Genomic DNA, 16,629 nt, shown 5'->3' with positions numbered 1-16,629 from the left:
TCCTATGGGAAGATAATCAGACCTCAGGCAAGTTTATTAACTTCTCTAGAACCTCAGTTTTTTCATCTGAAAAATGGGAAGGTTAAGAAACTTATAGGAGCATTGGGATGCTTACATTAAATAATTCTGATACACCCACCCATGGCTCCTGGTACAGGGTAAGCTCTCAGTCAATGGACGATGTCATGATTACTACTATGATTACGTTTGCTATTTTGACAGAGGAATTAGATGGAAAGGGCCAAAGCAAGAGGCTGGGAACAACTCAAGCAGGTGACCTTCAAAGCACTCTGCCCAAATATCAGGTCCTTTTCAGAGCACTGAAACAGTGCCTATTTGGAGAGGCAGCCAGCTGGAGTGACATTTAGTCCCTGTGTGACATAGGAAGCAGATGAACGGTGAAGCTCATTGGTTGGCAACGAAGACGCAGAAGCAACGGGGAAAGAATAAGCCTTCCAGGGGCTGCCGAAAGTCACCACACACGTTTTTGATTAGAAAGAGCAGTCCATGAAGATGACAGAGCATTGGGCACAGTGCTTCCAACATGCAGACAGGGTACTCAGAAAATATCTGTCGAGAGTCTGGTTAGAGAAGATGAGTAGGAGAATCTAAAAGAAATGCACATAGGTTGAGCTTTGTACCAAATACATGGATCCTTGTTTATCAGCCTCCTTCCCCGTCCCCAAATCAATGGGTTGGCTTTGTCAGTGCCCCTGCCCTCCCTTCCCCTTTCCTGCAATACCTCTTTCCCTTAAAATCAGCACTGGCACCTCCTTATAGCTACAAGCCCCCAAACACCCATGTAGCTGGCCCTCCTCCCCAGTAGGGCTGCAGTGTTGGTCCCAACCTGAGTTTTGCTGTCAAAGAGACATCATTTCTGCTCATGAGAGATACAGAGTTCATGTAAATGGGCATTTCCTGTAAGTATACACGCACATGTGTTTAAAAAGAAGACCATATTCATAAGGACTAAAGAGGAACATACACTTTAAGAAAACAATCTCTTAAAATTGCTAAGCTCTTTAAGGAAAAATTGATTTAACACCTTAAAGTATTTGACCAAATTGTGCAGAAAATGTGTTTTCTTATAAACATAGGGAGGGAATACCATGGAAGTTTTGTCAAAGGACAGGAAATCCAGCTGGTGCCCAGGCCCACCCTGCTGCTGCTCCCCCGCCCCCAGCAGCAACCCTCTCCTTCCCTCGCTGCGGAGAAGCAGGTGGCAACACTGCAGCGCCTGGCTGTCCACGCCTCACCTCCCACTGCCGTGCTCCTCCAACCTTTGTAATAAGCTCCTTGCTCTCCAGGTTGGATTTGGGGCTCCAGCTACTGGCCCTGCCCGGAGAGAGACCCAGGGAGGCCATCAGCCTGAGAGGCAAGAGGCAAGGCCGTTGGGTGTCCAGAGGGGGCTCAGTGGTCTCCAGGGTGACATCTTGGCCATTATCTCAGGGAGAATAACTGCCTTTCCATCCACCCTTCCACACAGGCCACCAGGCTGCTCTTGGAGCTCTGACCTGGAGTTTGCTTGTGGGCACGGGGAAAAGGAAGTGAGGCAAGAAGAGGTCCAGAAAGGCCCGAGAGAGCCCACCAGGCAGAGCCTATTTCCCGGAAGGGGTGAGACTTGGAGATTTGGAGAATTTGATAAGATGTTTTGGCATGTGGACACGTCAGGTAGAGAGTCAGAGTCCTTCCCCCAGGGCTCAAGGCCAGCTCGGGACCTGGGGGTAATGCAGCAGGGCTCCATCCAGAACCTGAAGGGATCAGAGTGCCCCGAGCTCTCTGTTTACCCCCGGGTACATTTTATGACCTCAGCTCCTCCCTGCCCTCATTCTCTCCCTCCCAAGCTGTCTGACAAAAGGAGCCTCCTGTAGACAGATGGTACTTAGAGGAGAATCTGGAGACCCCACCTGGGTCTCCTCAGGTGTGCCCAGCTGCCTCCTCCACACAAGCTGGCAGGGCCCTGGCACCAGGCCTCCCACCAGATCCTGCAATTCTTCAGCGACTGCTTTTAAGGAAAGGAATCCCGGTTCAGCTCTGAGGTCAGTGAAATCATCGTGAAGCCTCTGATTGCTATAGGGTATTTACTGAGAGTGGAAGACACCATGCCCAATGTCCCAGGAGGGCTATTCCTTAGAAACCTGAGCCACCAAAATCACATTCACCTTTCAGGAAGACAAGTCAAATGAGTAGACGGCATTTCAGGCCTGAAATACCGGGTGTTGTAATTGCCCTATTTACTGCGGGTAAACTCACAACAAGGTCGGGTTTTGTGTCTCTTCATGTGAGGCTCAGCCTTCCCCACCTCTCCAGCACCAGGCCCGCCCCACATCCCCATTAGCCTGGTGAGTGCCACTGGGAGTTCCTGACGGTGCCAAGTTTAACATCTGGGGGGTTGTGTTTGCAGTGTTTCTAAGACATCAAGTAGAGATGTTCAGTGGATCGCTGGGGGTGAAGTTCAGTTGATAATCCTGAGCTGGAGTTCAGTATTTACGAGTCATGAGAGTGGGTGTGTATGGGGGTATCCCCAGGGAGCCTGTCAGCTTGCAGAGAGAACCCAGCTGAAGGCAGCGCCCAGCCCCAGCCTGCCATGGGCTCTGCTCTGTTGGGTTAGACCACTGCCGCTCCTGGCCAGGCACCTGCCCCACTCACTCCTCTCAGTCACACTCTGGCTGCAGAGCAGGCCTTCACAGGGGTCCCCTGTGTCCTCCCGTTTGACCGACAGCCCTGCTCACCTAGCAGCTCATTCAACCCTTGGCCAGCTACTCTGAGGTCACACCTGGCATGGCAGCTGCAGTTGAGTTAGACCCTTAATCTCTTAATCATCCTTTGCTATTCCAGGAATCCTGCCCTCCCCAGAACGTATACAGTAACTTTAGGTTCATTTCAAGGACCTGGTTTCATTTTGCATTCTTAAATAACCATGAAGACTTATATCCTCACTTTCTCTAAATGATACTTGCTGAAAATAGATGCATTTTAATTACAGGAATATAAGTATATATGCTAGGGGAGAGAGACAGAGACAGAGATAAAGGAAGGAAGGAAGGGAAGGGAAGAGAAATAACCTTAAACACTCTGCAACAACCAACTTCTCACTCAATGAGTTTAAGCCCTGAATTGAATGTGAGTGGGAAACTTGAATCTGCCATCCCTTCATTCCTATGAGGCTAGCATTTAAAGATAAGCATTTTGCAGTCAGCATGGCCCATAAATGCAAGTCACCAGACTTCATCTGAGGCTCAACCAAAGAAAAAGTAATCTCTTCCCACACCAAGGGAGAAAAACATCACATCTCCCAAAGTGATGTTCACGGTAATGTGACTTGATATGATTTTACCTTATGCCCTACTTTAGAAACTAACCTTGCATAAGATGCAACTCCAGCCAAGTACCAAGTCCTCTCTCTGGAAGATACACAATTCCAGTGTTCCTCTATGAAAATGTACTGTACTGCTTTATTACATGTTTTACAAAGATCTACTACTGTATGGTAGTAGTATGTGTACAGTGTGGTAAAAGAAGAGAACAGGGAAAGAAGAGTAAAACTTCGTCTTCTCCGTGAACACTCTGGGTTTGCTGGGGTGCTGGCAGCCACTAGACTATAGGAAGTAACCACCTGGTAGATGGTAAGATCTGGCAGTTTGCTGGGAATTTTAATTGATTGCGACTTGTTTTTTAGCTGAAAATGGCTCAGGAAAGGGAAGGAAAACTGTCTTGAGTTCGTGCTGCGTGCGTGCCAGGCTCTGGACTAGTGCTCTGCATGTGTTATTTCTTTTGAAGGGCACAGCACCCTGTGGAGTTGTCACGGTCTTCATTTACATTTGAGAAGCCTCAGGCTCAGGAAAGACAACTCTCCAGACACACTAGTAAGTGGTAGAGCTGAAACCAGGGCTATATGATCAAGAAGTCAGTACTCTTTTTGATCTAAACTGCAGAAAGAAAACTTCACTCAGGGATGCCAGAAACAAGAGGCAGTTACCTGGGGCAGCCACCTCAGAACTGAGCTGTGGATATTCAAGGGAGATCCACAAAGAACCACAAACCCACTTTGGAATCGTAATTCTGACCCTACCCAGGAGCTGGGGGAACTGTGTCCAGGGATTGCTGAGCCTGTGCCATGCTTTTCCTCCTGTAGGGGGCAGTCACTAACTATATGTGCTTTAAGTGCAAGCTAAGGTCCCATTGGAGGAGAAACTAATATGGCTTGAGTCCTTCCTTTGTAGAGAAAGAAAGGTTCCTGAATGGAAGAGAGAAAACGCAGTACAAGTGAAACACAGTAAAAGGAAATGTGAAGAGGCAGAGCGCTGCCATCACCAGGGCTGTGGGAGGTAAGTACAAGGGGGAGGAGTTGGTGATGGAGGGAGTCAGGGCAGAGAATAGCAAGGCTGCCACCCTGTAACTCCATGGACCACATGGCCTGGGCAGCAAGCATGGGGCAACAACCAAGACGGAATGATGATCTGGGGCTCCACCAGAATGTTCTGAAGAAGCTCTTAGTATAATTCTAGGAAGGGGCAGCCCCCTGTGAGGATGGCAGATTTTGGACATCTGGTTACCCTTGCAAGTAGGAATGCTAAGCCAAATTTAATTTGATTCAGAAATATAAAATGATGTGATGTTTCTTATTTTTTTAAAAAAGAAATGACAAAAACATAGGAGGAAAACATACCAGGATTTATGAGTAGAAGATAGAGAAAGGCAATTTTCACGTCAGTATAAGGAAGAACTTTCTGATCAACAGCTACACGATGATAAAATGGGCCACCTCAATAGGCAGCAACTTCTGCCTCCCTGGAGATATTCAAGCAAAAGCAGGCCCTCTACTTCAGGGATGTCACAGAGCAGATTCCAGCACGGGATATGAAGTTAGATGAGACCATTTTTATATGGAACAACCCTGAATTTCTGTGAGTCCATGAATGAGACAGTGACAACCTACAGTAATAATTAGTTTAAATACTATTATTAATAAGTAATAATTATATTATATTAAAGGCACATGGCAAGTCAAACTCCAGGCTTGTACCTAATCCTAGAGTCACTTTATAATCCAGTCCATCACCCCAAACTATCTATCAGTAAAACCTTTAAAAATCCAAGAGTGGCCCCATGTCTACAGGGAAGTACAGCTCCTTTTATATTTCCTACAAGATCATATGAATAGTTGTCCTTGGATAAATCTCTGTAGGTTATTTCCTTTATCATTTGATCAAGTATATCAATTACTGCCTAGAATGCAAATGTAAGGAACTATACATACACTCGTGCTTATGCATTTTCAAACAATGAAAATGAATACCACTGATGAACGTGCTTGCCCACTCTGTTCTACTCTGCAGAGTAGCTGGATTTTGTTTGGTTGGCACAATACAGTATACTTTAAAAATTGTATCTGGATGCTTCTAGGAAACATATGCCTGGCTCCTGTCTGTCACGGATCTCACCCTGCCTAATTGCATTACCCCAGCCGCTTCATAGTTCATGTCACCTACTAGTCCCTGTAGATTTGCCCTTGTCAATCATCTTCTAGGATGACCAACAATTAAGAGCTATTTAATATCAGTGGGTTTATACAGTGTCAAACACAAACCATTGTTCCCCATTGTTTGTCTGCTTTGTGCCCATGCATCTAGTTAGCACATTCCTAGGAGCAATGTCTCACCCTCTCTCAGTATTTGTACCCCTCTCTCTGCTCCTAACAGGTTTCCAAGTACCCTGGGTATGTGTAAAAATACTCATCAAACTGAATGAAAGAGTTTGTTTTCCATCAGAACAGGACTGAGAAGTGGAAATACTCAGGGATGGATGAGCACAAAAATGCAGACTATGTTAAAAAACAAATGGCTATTAAAATGAATGTTTCAGTCTGGTTTTGAAGATGTAGATTTGTTTTTCTTTCTTAAGCTGGTGTTGATTATAAAGCATTATATTAGCAATAGAAATGATGTACACAAGGGAACCTCTTTCTTACCATGGTGCTTCAAGAGGTCATGAGGGATGCAGGACAAAGGTTTGTATGTGGGGAAGAAACCCCAAGGCCTGCCATCTGTAAGTCTCCAAGGGTACTGGAGGACCTCTGGGTGGGGTTTGCTCTCCCAAAAGCTCACAAATTGTGGTTACAGCAGCTCCAGATTGCATGCTTCTCTTGTCTCTTCCTCCCCTACAATGCCCAGAACAGTCCTGGCCCAGCAAGCATCTGAGCATAGTTATTAATTTCTTGATTGTAATTTCTAGCAATGACATGCATACAATTTATAATATGTCTGCAAAGGGGTGATCCTTACCTTTCAAGTCTCCTGATATCACAAACTGAATAGCAGTTTTGCCTCATATCGTTTTCCAAAGAGGTAGCCAATGTTGATGCATCCATTTCTTGGTGAAGTCTCAATAAATGAGGGTAGGAATCCCGAGGACGAGTCAAGGAAGTGGCCCAGGGTCTCTCTGTGTCTTGGTCCCATTGCGCCTCTCTGGTGGCCTGTTGGAAAGACTCTGGCCTGAGACCCAGGCCTTCCCCTGCATCTGCAGAGGCACTGTCCCTCTGGCTGTCCTCTTGATCCAGGCTCGGGCTCTGCTCTGAGTCAGTGCATGTTGCCCTGGTGAATTCTTTGTCTGCTGAGAGCACAGGTGTCTATTGAAAGAAATGCTAAGGATTACTGGATCCACAGTGCACACTGAGCAAAATCTAAATATTGCTTTGGTACCAAAGTTGGTAACAAACCACCCCTTTTCTCTGTTCTTCAAATGAGTGTCTGTACTCACTATTTCTGTGTCCCCTCTTTCTCCTCTGTACCCACTCCAACCAGGCTTCTGTCTCCATCATTCCACTGAAAGAGCTCTGATTAGGACCTCTAGTGACCTACATCTTTCTAAAGCCAAAGGATAATTCTCTGTCCTCATCTCACTCTAACTCTCAGCAACATTCAGCATAACGGGTCCCTCCTCCTTCTTGAGAATGTCCCTTATGAATTTATTCTACATAAATGTTGAGTTTACCCTGAACTCCGCCCTTACCTGGACCACTTCCCAGGCCCCTTCTCAGTCTCATGTGCTGTCTCATTTCTTTGGACCAGACCGCTCAGTGTTGGGGTGTCATATGGCTCACTTCTCAGCCCTCTTCTTGACTTTTTCTGTACTCCTTCCCACAGTGATCTCATCCAGTTTATGGCTTTCAGTGGCATTATTTGCTGACAATTCCAAATTCGCTTTTTCCAGCCCTGACCTCACACCAGTTCTCCACAAACAACTACCTAACAGACATCTCCATTGAATGCTCCACAAACATTTCAGTTTACACAGTATCAAGAGCTACTTCTTCTCCCCCATGTACTTTAAATTGCTCCCTCCAAGCACATCCTATCATGGTAAGTGGTGTCACCATTCATCCAAGTTGATCAAGCCAAACTCTACTCTCTGTCCTCACACCCATATCTAATCCAAAAGTCATCCCATGGGCTCTACCTCCCAGTCACATCCCAAATCTGACCACTTACCAGCTATTTGGCTACAACCTGAGTCTAAGCCACAATATCTCACCTGAATCGCTGCCAACTTACCTGCTCCACTCCATCTCCACCAGCAACCTAAGTGACCTCTCTAAAGTACAGACCAGATGAGGCCACATTCCTGCTTCACCCTTCACCCTCCCACCCCTCCCAACCCAGTGGCTTCCTGTTGCAGCCAGGATGGAATCAGCACATTACCACGACCTACAAGGTCACACAGGGTGCAGTCCCTGAATCCCTCTACAACTCCTCCCATTCCACACTCCCCTTCATTAGCTACGGCCCAGGCACAACCATTATCTTTGTGTCCTTCAAACCTCCAGGTCATTCCTGTCTCAGAGCCTTTGCACTTGCTATTCCTTCTGCCTGGAATGACCTTATTCCAGATGTTTGCACAGCCGCCTCCTTCTCATAACTACTTTACTCTAGTTCTGAACTAAATACTCTCTTCCTTGGTCTTCAATCTGACCTCTGGAGCCACGTGAATGAATAAAAATTCTTCTTGCACTTGGTCCTCAGGTATAAGGAGAGAGGAAGCATGCCCACCATTCCTCACCCCAAGCCCTTCCCACTAGATGCATCTGGGCTCTCCTTGGGGGAGCTCTTCTCCAGGACAGAAGGACAACTCTTTCCCTGGCATTACCAGATATCTCACAAAAACACTGGCCCCTTGGCCTGATCTTTGTGTGTATGAAGCTTGACCCTCCCCTGCCCTGTTCATTTGCTTAACACAATTGCTGTCATCTACCTTCTTTTCCAAACTGGCAACTGGAAACTTTCATATTTCCTTCCCATAGCTCTTTTCTCACCAAAGTTGGTATCAAATGACCTCTTGGAGTCCAAGCATCAAGAGGATCTGGGTCACCAAGTCCCTGTGCTGTCTCTAGTGACTGTCACCCTCAGTGATGATAAGTGATTGATTTTATCCTCATCTTATCCACGTCTCAGATGAGGAATCATGAGACCTAGAGAAGTCAGGCAAGTGCCCAAGGTCCTTGCAGCAAACAGAGCAGGTGCAGATGATTCCAGGGTGCTCACACAGATGGCTCTCCACAACTGAGGCCATCAGCCCCCAGCTGCCAGGACGGCTGGCTGCTGGCAGCTTACAGCTATCCCCTCCCCAGGAATTGTGCTCAGCTCAAGGGGACTGCCTCGGCCAAAGTTAGGCCCCCTCCCTTGGGGCAGCTCTTACCCCAGTGCTGGTTGATGCAGAGAGCAAAGGTACAGGCTCTTTTGTCCCAATTCGGGACATCTCTGTGGGGCCATCCCAGCTTCAGAGTTCCCTGTGAGGTCAGCCAAGGCCCCTGCTGCAGCTGCAACACATTTACTTCCCCTTCCGCCCAGCCCTGCTTCTCTTGCCCTCACAAGGGTGTTCCAAAGAGCCGGCCCCATAAACCTCCTGCACTCCAATCTCTACCGCAGAGTCTGTGCCCAAGGACTCAACAGGTGGCATTGTGATGGTTAACGTTATGTGTCAACTTGGCTAGGCCACAGTACCCAGATATTTGGTCAAACACGAATCTAGATGTTTCTGTAAAGGTATTTTTTAGATGAGAGTAGCATGTAAATCAGTAGACTTTGAGTGAAGCAAATCACCTTCTGTAATGTTGGTGAGCTTCGTTCAATCAGTTGAAGACCTTAAGAGAAAAAAGACTGAGCTCCCCAAGAAAGAATGAATCCTGCCTCCAGACTGCCTTAGGATTCACCCTGCAACACCAGCTCCCCACTGGGTTTCCAGCCAGCCAGCCTGCTCTGCAGAATTTAGACTGGCCAGGCAGCATGATCACGTGAGCCAATTCCTTAAAATCTCTCTCTGTCTCTGTCTCTGTCTCTCTCTCTCTCTCTATACACACACACACACACACACACACACACACACAAACACACACACACATATCCTATTGGTTCTATTTCTCTGGAGAACCTAATACAGGCATCAATGTAAGAATTCTGAACTGTCCTGATTCCAATGCTTCCCTTCTTTGCACTAGACCATACATGCCTAATTCATGTTTTAGAAGGGTGGACATATATCCTTCTTTTTTTTCTCTCCATTTCATTCCTCAGAATGGAAATTCTTACCTTCCCTTCATTTGGTTTTCTATCTACTCCCGTTGCTCCTGGTTTCCCCTCTCTGGTGCTTGGACTGCCAGAGAACCTGGCTCTAGAAGTTTCACAGCCAAGATCTAAACATGTAACCATCTACAGGAAGAGCCAAATATTGGGAGAGGCAGAAGCAGGGAGAGGAAGGGGAAGGCAGAGGTAGGACCTCATGAACTTGTCACAGACTAATTGAGGTTTGGGGGCCAGCTACTTTCCTGCCCCAATGAAAGTAGATGGCATTGAACACTACCAAAAGCAAAGGTGGGCTTCTCAGGACCCACCAGACAAGAAAAGGAGTGTATGAACCTGAGGCATGTGGGGAGAGCACAGGGCACTGCCCCTTACCTGCCAGCCCTGATCCATCTCAGGCAGCACACCTGGCAGCGGTCGGCAAAGCAGGAGCGTGACTTCCTGTGAGGCTCCGCGCAGTAAATGCAGCACCTCCTATCAGAAACCAAAATCCATGGTTACCTGTAGGGCTGTGGAGTGTCCTCCTCTGTGCTCTCCACTATCTCCCGGGCCCCGCCCCCCCAACCTTGATCTGTTTCTTGGCTCCAGAGAACTTTGGAGGACACCGCTGACTTCCCAAAATGCATGGATCCAAGGCCACTGGCCTGCGGTTCCCACAAAGATGATGCGCCGATGCTGAGCTGGAAATGGCCAAGGTCTGCTTGGGGCCTTTTGATGGCAGCATCTGCCAATACTGATGCCTTTTCCTCAGCGAGAGAGTGAATCAAGCAAATGACTCTTCCCATCTCAACCTCCTTTCCCTCTCTACCCACCCCCACCTCAGGGGCCACCGGTCACGTAGATGCCACTACCCCAATCTCTAAAGCCTGACCCTCAGCCCTGAGCTTCTGCCCAGGGTCAGCTCGGGCCCTCGGAACCTCTCACCTGTGAAACTGCAGTGACTTCCTCTCTGCTCCTTGCCTCCTCCACTGTCACCCACGTCCCTTCCTCCACATCATTAACATGCAGTCGTTCCAAAATACACATATAACCAGGTTCTTCTCCTGCTGAACCCTCTCTCTGGCTCACCTCACTCAACATAAGCACAGCACCCAGAACCTGTTCTTACCTGCCACTGCCTCTCACCCTGCTCTCTCTCCCACCTGCTCCTCCCTGCACCCACTTCCTAAGCTCCCACCATGCTGAACCTCTTGCTCCAAGCCACCCGCTCAAAGCCCAGGGCATGAGGTTGCCTGAATAGCTCTTATTACCTATCTAGACCATGATTTCTCAACCTCTCAGCACTATTGGCATTTCAGGCTGGATAACTCTGTTGTCAGAGCTGTCCTGTGCATCGCAGGATGTTGAGCAGCATCTCTGGTCTCTACCCACTAGATGCCAGTAGCATCCATTAGTTGTGAAAACCATAAACGTCTCTGGTCTTCACCAAATATCCCAAGAGGCAAATTCACCCCTACCTGGAACCACTGATCTGGATACTACTCAGTACCCCCAGCTGCAATGGACTGCCATAGAACAGGCTCCTTCCCAGTTCCCTGGTGCAAGCACGGGAGCAGGGCCTTTTGTCTCTCATGACACTTATTTCCCGCAGTGAGAATTTTTCTCTTATCTATCCCACTACCCCCGTGAGCTCTGAGAGCAGACCGTATGAACTGTCCGCCTCTCTGTCTTCAGTTCCTCGTACAGTTGCTGGCCCAGCAGCGGTTCTCAGAGGATGATCCTGGGTCAGATGAAGGATGCAGGATGGATGGAGGTATCCCCACCCTAACGCTGTTCTGAGGATCCTCCACCCCTCCCCATCCCACCTAGAGCCACTCTCCACCTTCGTCTGCCTTGCTCTGTGCCCTGGAGGTAGACCTGCGTGGGCTGCAGAGGGTTCCTGCTGGGCTCAGCCAATGCGAGGGTGAACAGGGATCAGAGCCGAGGAGGAGAGGGAGGTCCAGGTTTGCTTTCCTGCCTTCCTCCCCACGGGGTTGTCACAGGATGACTATATCCCTGATCCACCCAACTCACTCAGTCTCTAGGATCTGGTAACTGCTCCTACCCATCTCCCTTTGGACTTAGGGGGTAGGGAGGGTGAATAACTGCACCCACTGTTCCCAGCCCCAGGGCTCTATACTCTCCCTTGAGTTTCCCAACAATCTCCGCACCTTTATTAAACTTTCTCAAATGGCCCAATTTCTGCCAGGACCCTGACTGATATGTACAATATTTCATTGAGATTTTATGCTATAAGATTAAGAAATGTCCACTTTTTACTTTCTTTTTTATTACATTTTTGATCATACACACGACAACCAATGCAACACTACACGTCAAAGCTGTAAATTTAGTAGAGAAACGGGAAAGAGGGCAGAAAGGGACCCAAGGTAGCCTGTTGAGCCCTCATGCCCACCTCTGGGAGTGTGTGTTAGGAGACCTTTAGCCAGCACAGAAGCCAGGGTTTTATCTTCAGTTTCATTACGAACCTAATGAGAAGCAAGGCTTACTCAAGGTCAGATACTTAAGAATTGAGATGGAAATTTTAATATGAGGATGTTCTGCCAATTTCTCTCTTTACATGATCCAAATCCAGGCTCCACGTGTGATTTCCGGGAGCCCAGAGCATTCCCCATGGTGGGTGGCCCTGAAAGGAGCATGGCTGACCTCAGCCTGCACACAGGGCTGCATCCCTCATGGTCTCCCACCTGGAAGTCGAGGCCTTCCGTGGGCCTTCCGTTCACAGCCAGGATAATGTCACCAGCTGCGATGGCCCCATTCTCCTCTGCCGGCTGCCCCGGGAAGAGCCGCTTAATCCTCACAAGATCGTTCTTGAAATGGCCGCAGCGTTCACTCTCCATCTGCACGAAACTGAATCCCAAACCACTGGCATTCTTTTTTAGCTTGACTTCAAACCTGGGACCTGTATCGTGGGATGTGAATGAGATCCATCCTTCAGTAGATTACAAATGAAATTGGCCAGCCTCAAAATGCAAATTGTCAAGTAAATGAATTATTCCTGTTTTACATTTAAAGATTTCATTTTGCTCATTTTTATGACAGAGTCCATTATACCTGTTATAGGTCAGTGTCATCCAATGGAAATATGTGAACTGCATATGCAAACCACACACATAATGTCAAAGTTTTCAAATAGCTACATTTTAAAAAATAAGAGGAAATGGGTAAAATAAACATAATCATATTTTATTTAACCCAACATATCTAAAATATTACCATTTCAACATGTAACAAGATGAAAAAATTATTAATGAGGTACTTTACATTCTTCTTATGATCTAAGTCTTTAAGACTCGAGTATATATCTTATCAGTTTGGAGTGGACACACTTCAAGTACTCAATAGCCACATGGGCAAGTGGCTACCATATTGGACAGAGCAATTATAGACAATCAACAAAGCTTATATGTAAAAATATAACTTAGAGACGTACACAATAGGCCCAAATCATTTAGTAAAACTTGAATCACATATATTCCTATTACCCTTTTAGAACCAGAGTCATTTTTTAGTATACTTGAAAAAAAATTTTTGCATAATTAGACCATGGTGATAATCATGGCCAACTCTATGAAAATGTTTTAGCTGCCATTTTGTTCAGCCCTATGTAGTGACCATAAGACAAAACAGCTGCTTCTGGGCACCCAAGATGAATACAGCCCCAAGAACTTATATGGTCTGGCAGCCAAAGAGGCCTCTGGGCCTCCCCTACTCTACTTTCACCACCTCAGTTGGCAATCATTCAATAGAGGGACAGAACACTGATTTATAAACTATGATTTGGGGCAAGAATGAAAGTGTCTGAAGCAGTTAGGTTCAGGTATGTCGTATGACCAGTTTCACCATCACCATCGTCTGACCCCTTTAGCTCATTCTGTATTCAATTTCTCAAAGGCCCTCACTGGAGTGAGCCAAGGAGCAATGAAAGAAGAAACAGACTTATTTTATGCACATGCTTTTCCCCCTCCACCCAACCCCATTGCTCACTATGGTTACCTTGCATTCAACCTGACTTAACGCCTTCGGGAAAATCTCTATAAAGGGGTTAACAAGTAGCTAAGCTGCAAATCATGACGTACTAAGGAAATAAATGTTTTCCTAGCAGGAAACAAAATCCCAGGGAAGTGCAGAGAGGCAACCCATCAGACAATGTGTAATAATGCCCCTGTAAACTGATCATGGGTTTGCTTTTTGATGCTAGTAACGAGGCTAGGTTTCTGAGCACCTTCCTCTCCACCCCCCCCACCTCATCTTTCCTCAGATTTTTGTTACAAGTGTCTTGGCTGAAACGTGGGCCCTTTGTCAGAAAAGGCATGATCCTTTCATTCCAATTTCAACCCCAAATACTTATTTATACACAAACATTCCAGCAGCTGATCAGAAATCCTCAGAAGGCTTGGGGGCAGAATTATGCCTGGTCATCATTTTGGGGAGAATGCATTTTTTTTCTAGAAACATGTTCCATTAGATTGGCTTCCATTGCATCAGAAAGCTGGCCACATGATGACCACCACTGCTCACTATCTTTTGAGAGCCCAGACGGAGCCTTCCTGCTTTCCCTTTGGAGTTGACAATTCAAAAGCAGCACAGGATGACATGACAATAGTAACACTCAATCCTCTCTCCTCTCACCATATGTCGCTGAGACACTGCTCGCAGGCCTTCCAGGCAAGACTGTTGCCAAGGAAACAGCCATGCATTCATCTCCCATCCTGTCATTAGCAGAAGGACACTGTTGTGCAGTCCTGGGGTCTCTTCTCTCTAAGACCAGTCTTGCAACCTAGAAGGATGGGTGGACGAACTCAATTTACACCTCATATGGCAACCAGGAGTCTCTCCCTCCACTCGGCAAATGCTTCGTAATTTTCTGATACCTCCAGTAGCTGCTTCATTTGAATCTCAAGTCAATATCTCCAATCTAGCTTATTTGTTAGGATCCAGAGCCATATTTCCAGCTGTCTGTTGGACAAATGCTTCTGGAAGTAACACATGTACTTCCATTTCAGTGTATTCAAGGTCAAATTCATCTTCTTCCTCTCACTCACCCTCACTTCCCCCTCCTCATTTTGCTTAAAACATTCCTCCTCTTGCCTTTGCTCTCTCAGAACACTGACCTATCCCTCAACTAATCTCCCAGGGGCCACACTTGCAGTGGACCAGCTCTCCCCTTCTGCCCTCCAAATACCCATCTGGCTTCCAAGGCTTGCATGTTCCCCATCAGAAACATCTCCCTCAGTGCTCCCCTCTCCTCCATTCCCTCTCCTGCTGCCAATGGCCAGCTGGACTGGGGCAAGCGCCCTCTAACTTGACTTCCTGGACCCTATCTCCTCCTCCTTCAGTCCACTCCCCTCAAGGTTACCCGTGGATTGAAATAAGACACAAGCTGAACATGCAACACTCTTGATTAAAAACCTCCAGTGTTTTCCATCACCTAAAATCCAAACCCCCAGCACAGTATCCCAGGCCTATGTCAGTCTGGCCTCCCCCTTTCTTTTTGGTTCAATTTCCCCTTCTTCTTCCCCACACACTGTATACTCCCGTTACCCAGAGCATGACTCAGTGGCTAGACATCACCTGGAAGCTTTGGAGAAATTCGAAGCTTCCACTTGGAGGACTTGACCCTGCCAACATCCTCCTGCAGCAACGGTCATTCAGCACCAAGCCTGTGACCCCAGAGTGAAGCCTGTGACCCCAGAGTGACAGTTCCTACCTGTCATCACTGCCAGTATGCTGGCCAAATACATTCTCTAAGCATGTCTGTCAGCAAAGTTCTGAAGAATAGAGAATACTAATAAATTATGACTTTGTTCTCAAGATATGTCAACCAAGGTCGCCAAGACAAGTAAATCTCACCACAAAATAGAAGAATGGTTTGGGAAAGGAAGCAAAAGGGGGCCCTTCCACCCCTCTGTTTGCCAGAGGGGTTCCTAGGAGCCCTTTGCATCTCTGATGATTGCCCAGTTGCCAAGAGGGAGACCCCAGCTCTGTGGCTTAGGTCACCATGGCAAGTAAAGGCTCTCACCCTCAGGCGGAGGATGGGACAGAGTGTAGTAACATCCAGATGCTGCCTGGGCACTGCATAGAATGAGGACCTAAGGGTAAATGCTCTTGGCATCTTGAATTTCTACCTCTTTGTAATAAAAGGACCCCTAGGACAGTGCAGCCTGTAATTACACAGGATGATGGGAATGGCATGAACTTGGGCGAGGGTGGGTGTCAGCACGTGCCAAGGCAAGTGCTGAGAGGCCCTGAGAGCAGACGGAGGCATTGGTCAGTTACAGCTGGAGCAGAGGGCGTGAGGGGGCGGCCACAGCCAGGCAGGAGAAGTCGCTTCACTCCGTCAGCTCAGTCCAACTGCCTGATTCCAGAATCTAGGCAAGAGACAGTAAACTTTTCAAGGCTCCTTAGAGGAGGTGAGTTTCTCTGTCTGGGAACATCTGCCTGCTTCCTCCTGACTTTCACACCTCCAAGAAAAGCACTGGTAAAAGGAAGATGTGAAAGGAAAAAAACAGACAAAAAAGAAAGTCTCGTTGGTTTCCTGCCTACCCCACTCCCACCCAGAGGCAACCACAGCTTCTGATGTTGTCGAGGAAAGCTCTGGGGGGAAGGAAAGCTCCCCAGTAACCAGTAACGGTGCACTCACCTGCCCAGAGCCCTTGAGGCACTGCACGGCCTGCTTGTGGGTGAGGCCGCACAGACTCACTCCATCCACCTGCAAGAGCCGGTCACCTGGGAGGGGGACAGATGTCATGTCCCCGAGCTCCGGGGGCTGCAGGAAGGACTCTTCTGGGAGGCCCCTGCCCAGCGCCCCTCCACACAGCCTCAAGGAGGGGTAGGGAGCTGAGCTGGGGGGAGCCCCGCCCGGGCCCTGCCAGCCTCCCCTGTGAGCACCTCCACAGATCAGTGGTCTAGAAACATCTATCCTTGGCTCACAGAGCAGTTAAGCCAGCTAACAAGTGCAACCTTATCCTTTCTCCCGATTTCCTGTGAAACCATTTTTGAAAGTTTTTGCAAGTCTCTTAGGGGTGATATTTATATCTCCAGGATGTTTTTT

The 16,629-nt window shown here is 47.6% G+C and overlaps 1 protein-coding gene across 1 annotated transcript; it reads right to left on the bottom strand.

Moving 5' to 3' along the window:
• Positions 1-559: 559 nt before the first annotated feature.
• On the bottom strand, positions 560-16,326 carry LOC102999269 (putative protein FRMPD2-like). Its single transcript, XM_007178740.2, has 6 exons — positions 16,219-16,326; positions 14,208-14,355; positions 12,263-12,477; positions 9,951-10,049; positions 6,285-6,628; positions 560-608 (listed from the first exon to the last, which is right to left on the bottom strand). The coding sequence occupies exons 1-6, from the start codon at positions 16,324-16,326 to the stop codon at positions 560-562; spliced, it is 963 nt and encodes a 320-aa protein (XP_007178802.2).
• Between the last annotated feature and the right edge of the window lie 303 nt (positions 16,327-16,629).

This window comes from Balaenoptera acutorostrata, chromosome 16 (assembly GCF_949987535.1).
Source record: "Balaenoptera acutorostrata chromosome 16, mBalAcu1.1, whole genome shotgun sequence".
Classification (NCBI taxonomy): domain Eukaryota; kingdom Metazoa; phylum Chordata; class Mammalia; order Artiodactyla; family Balaenopteridae; genus Balaenoptera; species Balaenoptera acutorostrata.
This window is presented reverse-complemented; position numbering and strand designations above follow the sequence as displayed.

Excerpts from the sequence above, each read along its gene's own strand:
- LOC102999269 (XM_007178740.2), bottom strand. The coding sequence starts at position 16,326 with ATGACATCTGTCCCCCTCCCAGGTGACCGGCTCTTGCAGGTGGATGGA. Across the intron at positions 12,478-14,207 it reads CAGTGTCTCAGCGACATATG|GTCCCAGGTTTGAAGTCAAG; the intron begins GTGAGAGGAGAG and ends CCCACGATACAG. Across the intron at positions 10,050-12,262 it reads CGGAAGGCCTCGACTTCCAG|GAGGTGCTGCATTTACTGCG; the intron begins GTGGGAGACCAT and ends GGTTTCTGATAG.